This window comes from Ascaphus truei, chromosome 14, assembly GCF_040206685.1.
Source record: "Ascaphus truei isolate aAscTru1 chromosome 14, aAscTru1.hap1, whole genome shotgun sequence".
NCBI lineage: Eukaryota > Metazoa > Chordata > Amphibia > Anura > Ascaphidae > Ascaphus > Ascaphus truei.
The window spans coordinates 12535756-12542449 of record NC_134496.1 but is presented as its reverse complement, the minus strand read 5'-3'; the positions used below and the strand labels follow the sequence as shown (position 1 = coordinate 12542449).

General features: G+C 48.9%; 1 protein-coding gene across 5 annotated transcripts in view; it reads right to left on the bottom strand.

The window, feature by feature from the left end:
- Window positions 1-912: 912 nt before the first annotated feature.
- LOC142465612 (serine/threonine-protein kinase D3-like) overlaps window positions 913-6694 on the bottom strand; it is a 79546-nt gene continuing 73764 nt past the window's right edge. For all 5 annotated transcript variants that reach the window (XM_075569713.1, XM_075569709.1, XM_075569711.1 and 2 more), the window contains exons 16-19: window positions 6418-6516; window positions 3483-3750; window positions 2329-2414; window positions 913-1635 (exon numbers count right to left, since the gene is read on the bottom strand). In XM_075569713.1, coding sequence (XP_075425828.1) covers window positions 1453-1635; window positions 2329-2414; window positions 3483-3750; window positions 6418-6516 — 636 coding nt within the window. In that variant the 3' untranslated portion in view covers window positions 913-1452. The remainder of the gene's footprint in view (window positions 1636-2328; window positions 2415-3482; window positions 3751-6417; window positions 6517-6694) is intronic.

The following is a 6694-nucleotide window of genomic DNA, read 5'->3' as shown; positions in this document are numbered from 1 at the left end:
CTATTTTTCTTTTTATACCTAGATTCGCGTGCGCTCCCCGCAAACACTTACAGTCATACTTACCTGCAATAAGGTCCAGTATGTTCAGTCACGACAACATTGAGTGATATTATCTTTCTCCTCTATGCACTTTAGTAACTATTATGCTCAGGTTATTATATACTCTCTACTGTACCCGGGTGCTGCTATTTGGTCAGAGAGGATCATTTTGCTTTCCTCACTGGAACCTTTTTTTCTGATTGCTGCTGTATATTACATTTATCATGATATTTTTACATTATTACAACTATACATCGCATTCTGCTCTCACTCATTCGTTTACATTTGTGAGTGTTTTTAACGGTGTACGTTTCTTATCTGTAATGATAGAAATGGTTGTTATATTTACATATACCCAAAGTGTGCCCTATTTTTTGAAGAATTCTACACCCCCTTTAGGGATACACCCTTTCTTTGTTCTATCTGTTATTGTCTTCCATGGTGCACCCCTTATTATATATTAGGCTTTTTCTGGTATGATTTGTTTTTTTGCCTGTAGTGCCCCCTGTTGTTCTTTACTTACTATATGTAGTAAAGCAGTATTTAAGAGAACCAAGAGGTTTAGGCGTCCAACTGACACAATATAGCTGTTTCCATGGTTCTAATAAACACGTTGAGTACACTGGTATACACACACTGTGAAATCACCGAGTCAATAATGTTGTGTCCTCCCCAACTGAACAGGAACATTTGTATCTCCCCCTCCCCCCCCCGCATTCCAACATTATCTATCTCTGGCCAAGATCTGAAGTATTAAGAATGAAAGGTTATGTTAACACATTTATAACTCAATGGGTTATGAGTGCGTGTAACAAGGGACTTTTTCTCTGTCATTTGAACGGCGGAATTTTGTTAGAAAATATACAATAAAGATAATTATGCCAATAACCTTTAATTATAATGATCCTATAAAGCATTATATATGTATACAGATACAGTGTACAGATATGATTTATTAAACAGCAAAGTGACATAAGGGACACACACCTATCACCTCCTCCTAATACTGTACATAGAAATCAGGGGCAGAGACATCTTACCCCTTCAAATACAGACAATAGGGACACATACCTCTCACCACCTCCTAATACACAGACATCAGGGACACATACTGTACATCTCACCTCTTTTAATACAGACATTAGGGACACATATCTTTCCTTCCTATTATGGCTCAGCTTTAATTAAGGTAAAGAACATTGTAATTCTAGGGCACTCAACGGAATTGAAACGGGGTCCTCATGAAGATCCCAAATGATGTGGAAATGTTGGCCCATTTACTTGACTTAGTGAAGGGTTATCCAACCTTTTCTGGCGTGCTCCTGAATTATAATATATTGTCTCTTTGTTGTTTGTCTTGAGCTTGACCAAGGAGTGGCCTCCAGAGAGGTGATCTCCAATGTGGACGTTCGTTCACTCCTGGTCTTCTTCCTCCTCAGTTTCGTCAAACTGGGGTCCCATGACAAAATGTTGCGGGTACACAATGCCGCATTCCTCGGCGTATCTCTGCCAACGGGCATCATCGCTCTCGTGGGTGATGTATCTCTCGCCAACTCTGGTCTCTAACTCCCGAAGGTCCAACCAAGTTTGGAAGTCCTACATCAGGATGGAGGGGGAGGGGAGAAAAAAGTCCATTCAATAGAAGAACTTTGGAGACTTGAATTGTCCTGGTGATATGTATATGTGTATATATATATATATATATATATATATATATATATATATAATGTGACCTAAAGACACAGACCGCCTGACTACAGATTAGCAGGGACGGGATCAGACAGTCCTGGGTTTATATCTAATGTAGGGTGACCTCACAACTGCCGATTAGCAGGAACACGATCAGACAGTCCTTGTTTATATCTAATGCTTGGTGACCACCTGACTGCAACTTATCAGGGACAGGCTCAGACAGTCCTGGGTTTATATCTAATGTAGGGTGACTTCCTGACTGCAGAGTATCAGGGGCAGGATCAGACAGTCCTGGGTTTATATCTAATGTAGGGTGACCTCCTGAATGCAGAGTATCAGGGGCAGGATCAGACAGTCCTGGGTTTATATCTAATGTAGGGTGACCCCCTGACTGCAAAGTATCAGGGGCAGGATCAGACAGTCCTGGGTTTATATCTAATGTAGGGTGACCCCCTGACTGCAGAGTATCAGGGGCAGGATCAGACAGTCCTGGGTTTATATCTAATGTAGGGTGACCTCCTGACTGCAGAGTATCAGGGGCAGGATCAGACAGTTCTGTCTCTCCCACCACAGGGTGACAGTGATTCAGACAGGTACCTGCATCCAGGGATGGCTCAGAGCTTTGTCCACACTGAATCTCTTTCTCATCTTCACTTGCAGTAAACTGTTGATAAGATCAATGGCTGCAGGAAGGAAGCACAGGTTATCCTTAGTGTGATGGTGACCATCTTTGATTCTAACCATGTTAACAACATTCACTGCTAGATGTGTCTACAGTTCTTCTGGTAGCAAAAAGGCCAAACTAGAGAGTCTGTCCCTGCCTCCACTATACAGTTACACAGACAGAAGGGAGCTATGAGTCTGTCGCTTCCCCCGCAGGGTGACACAGTGACACAGACAGAAGGGAGCTATGAGTCTGTCCCTCCCCCCGCAGGGTGACACAGTGACACAGACAGAAGGGAGCTATGAGTCTGTCCCTCCCCCCGCAGGGTGACACAGTGACACAGACAGAAGGGAGCTATGAGTCTGTCGCTTCCCCCGCAGGGTGACACAGTGACACAGACAGAAGGGAGCTATGAGTCTGTCCCTCCCCCCGCAGGGTGACACAGTGACACAGACAGAAGGGAGCTATGAGTCTGTCCCTCCCCCAGCAGGGTGACACAGTGACACAGACAGAAGGGAGCTATGAATCTGTCTCTCCCCCCCCCCGCAGGGTGACACAGTGACACAGACTGAAGGAAGATATTAGGCTGTCCCTCCCCCCGCAGGGTGACACAGACAGAAGGGAGCTAAGAGTCTGTCCCTCCCCCAGCAGGGTGACACAGTGAAACAGACAGAAGGGAGCTATGAGTCTGTCCCTCCCCCCCTAGGGTGACACAGACAGAAGGGAGTTATGAGTCTGTCCCTCCCCCCGCAGGGTGACACAGTGATACAGACAGAAGGGAGCTATGAGTCAGTCCCTCCCCCCACAGGGTGACACAGACAGAAGGGAGCTAAGAGTCTGTCCCTCCACCCGCAGGGTGACACAAGACAGAAGGGAGCTATGAGTCTGTCCCTCCCCCCGCAGGGTGACACAGTGACACAGACAGAAGGGATCTATGAGTCTGTCCCTCCCCCTGCCGGGTGACACATACAGATTGGAGCTATGAGTCCGTCCCTCCCCCCGCAGGGTGACACAGTGACACAGACAGAAGGGAGCTATGAGTCCGTCCCTCCCAGCGCAGGGTGACACAGTGACACTATGACCTCACCCTCGTCTGAAATCTCGTTCCAGGGGTTCTTTGGATACATAAAGGCCGCATTCTGAATCTGGTCATTGATGTCTTCATCCTCATTGAATGGGAACGTGCCGCTGAGGCTGACATAGATGATCACACCGACGGACCACATGTCCAGGGAGCGGTTGTAGCCGCGGTTGCGCAGGACCTCGGGGGCCAGGTAAGCAGGAGTTCCCACAACTGACCGGCGGAAAGACTTCTCGCCGATGATACGGGCAAAGCCAAAGTCGCAGAGCTTGACCTGAAAGAGGGTTGTGGGTAACTCAGCGCACAAATTGGCTGGATTGTGGAAAGAGGGGGGGAGAGATGGGGGAAGAGGGAGGGGTGAAGAGAGCGGTGAGGGAAAAGAGAGGGGTGAGAGAGAGAAGGGGAAGAGAGAGGGGGAAGAGAGGGGGGAGAGAGAGAAGGGGAAGAGAGAGTGAGGAAGAGAGAGGGGGAAGAGAGAGGGGAAGAAGAGAGAGGGGAGATGGGGGAAGAGAGAGGAAAGAGAGGGGAAAGAGAGAGTGGGAGAGAGAGGGTGGGAGAGAGAGGGGGGAGAGAGATAGAATGAGAGAGTGCCTGGAGGGCCCCTGTTGGGTCTCTCTCGCTCCCAGCCTGGAGTTCGCCCAGTCTGCCACTGGGACTGCTTTTTATTTCCACAAACAATCTCTGAGACATAACACTCGAATCGCCCCAAAGGTGTCTCCCTAAGAAGAGACGCTCCCCAATATGCTCTCACTGCCCCTGTCCACCAAGCCAGCGTGGAAGGAATTAACAGCACGACGACAAGAGCCACTTCAAAGACTACTAAGTCCATCAGCCCCTCCTCGTGCATGTGTGACTGAGGTACTGTATATGTTGCCATGCTACTTTCCTCATTTCCACAAAGAATCTCTGAGTCGCCCCAAAGGAGTTAGCCGAAGGGCAATCAAAGGTTGTCGCCGTGTGCTGCTGTTTGGTAATGTTACCACTGCTCTATTGCTTCGGATAGTAACCAGTCCTCTCATCCCCTGTACCCAATGTCAACTAACCCTGCCTATAGAGTGTAAGCTCCTGGGGGCAGGGCCTTTTCTAACACATTGCAGGCCTATCCTACCTCTTCTAACACACTGCAGGCCTATCCTACCTCTCCTAACACATTGCAGGCCTATCCTACCTCTCCTAACACATTGCAGGCCTATCCTACCTCTTCTAACACATTGCAGGCCTATCCTACCTCTCCTAACACATTGCAGGCCTATCCTACCTCTCTTCTAACACATTGCAGGCCTATCGTACTTATCCTAACACATTGCAGGCCTATCCTACCTCTCCTAACACATTGCAGGCCTATTCTACCTCTCCTAACACATTGCAGGCCTATCCTACCTCTCCTAACACATTGCAGGCCTATCCTACCTCTTCTAACACATAGCAGGCCTATCTGACCTCTCCTAACACATTGCAGGCCTATCCTATCTCTTCTAACACATTGCAGGCCTATCCTACCTCTCCTAACACATTGCAGGCCTATCCTACTGCTTCTAACACATTGCAGGCCTATCCTACCTCTTCTAACACATTGCAGGCCTATCCTACCTCTTCTAACACATTGCAGGCCTATCCTACCTCTCCTAACACATTGCAGGCCTATCCTACCTCTCCTAACACATTGCAGGCCTATCCTACCCCTTCTAACACATTGCAGGCCTATCCTACCTCTCCTAACACATTGCAGGCCTATCCTACCTCTTCTAACACATTGCAGGCCTATCCTACCTCTCCTAACACATTGCAGGCCTCTCCTACCTCTCCTAACACACTGCAGGCCTATCCTACCTCTTCTAACACATTGCAGGCCTATCCTACCTCTCCTAACACATTGCAGGCCTATCCTACCTCTCTTAACACATTGCAGATCTATCCTACCTCTTCTAACACATTGCAGGCCTATCCTACCTCTTCTAACACATTGCAGGCCTATCCAGTGGGGCATGGTCTATGACTTCAACTACCTGCTTCCAGTGATCAAACTCGCTGCCTCTTCATATGTATCTCGCTCTATGTACCAGACCCTTTCTGACCTCTGCCTGTCTGCTGACCGTCGCTGCCTGCTCTCCGGCTGCCACGACCTCTGCCCTCTGATGACCATCGCTACCTGCTCTCCGCTGCCACAACCTCTGCCTGCCTGCTGACCACCGCTGCCTGCTCTATGGCTGCCCTGACCTGCCTGCCTGCTGACCATTGCTACCTGCTTTCCAGCTGCCCTGACCTCTGCCTGCCTGCTGACCATCGCTGCCTGCTTTCCAGCTGCCCTGACCTCTGCCTGCCTGCTGACCATCGCTGCCCGCTCTCCGGCTGACCTAACCTCTGCCTGTCTGCTGACCATCGCTACCTGCTTTCCGGCTGCCCTGAACTCTGCCCTCTGCTGACCATCGCTACCTGCTCGCTGGCTGCCCTGACCTCTGCCCTCTGCTTACCATCGCTGCCTGCCCTGACCACTGCCTGTCTGCTGACCATTGCTACCTGCTTGCCAGCTGCCCTGACCTCTGCTTGTTGCCTGACCATCGCTGCTGCCTGGTCGCTGGTCCCAGGCACATGACTCCAGCCTGGAGTTGCTCCCCGTGACATAGAGACAGAATATAAGAATGGGACAGAGAGGGAAGGTTTATGGAACGGCGGAGAGAAATAAATAGGTAGGAAGAAAGAAAGAACAAACAAGGGATTATAAGAATCAAACAGAAAAAAGAACATAAAGAAAGAAAGAGAGAATAAGAATGAGAGATAGAGAGTGAGGGAGACAGAAAGAGGGACATTGAAAATGAAGGAAAGAGGGGGAGAATGCATACAATAATGAGAAGAAAAAGAGAGCGAGAAAGAGAGATGGCATGAATGAGGCAGAGAGGAGCAACATGTTGGTGAGATGTGGTCACTTTGTTTCCCTCCTTACCTGTGGGAACGGGTCTTCTGAGGAAAGGAGAACGTTCTCTGGTTTGAGGTCACAGTGCACGATGTTCCTGGAGTGAAGATTCCGCAGAGCAGTCAAGATCTAAAGAAGACACCAGTAGAATGGAACGTGTTTGGATCAATACCTGAGACCATACATTGTGGGCCTAGTGAAACGTCTAATGAGTGTGCTTGTCTCCCATCAAGTTAGACTGTCTTCCATTGATTGAGACTGCCTTCTAATGAGGAAGACTGTGTTCTGTGTTAAAGTTCCTCAGGGG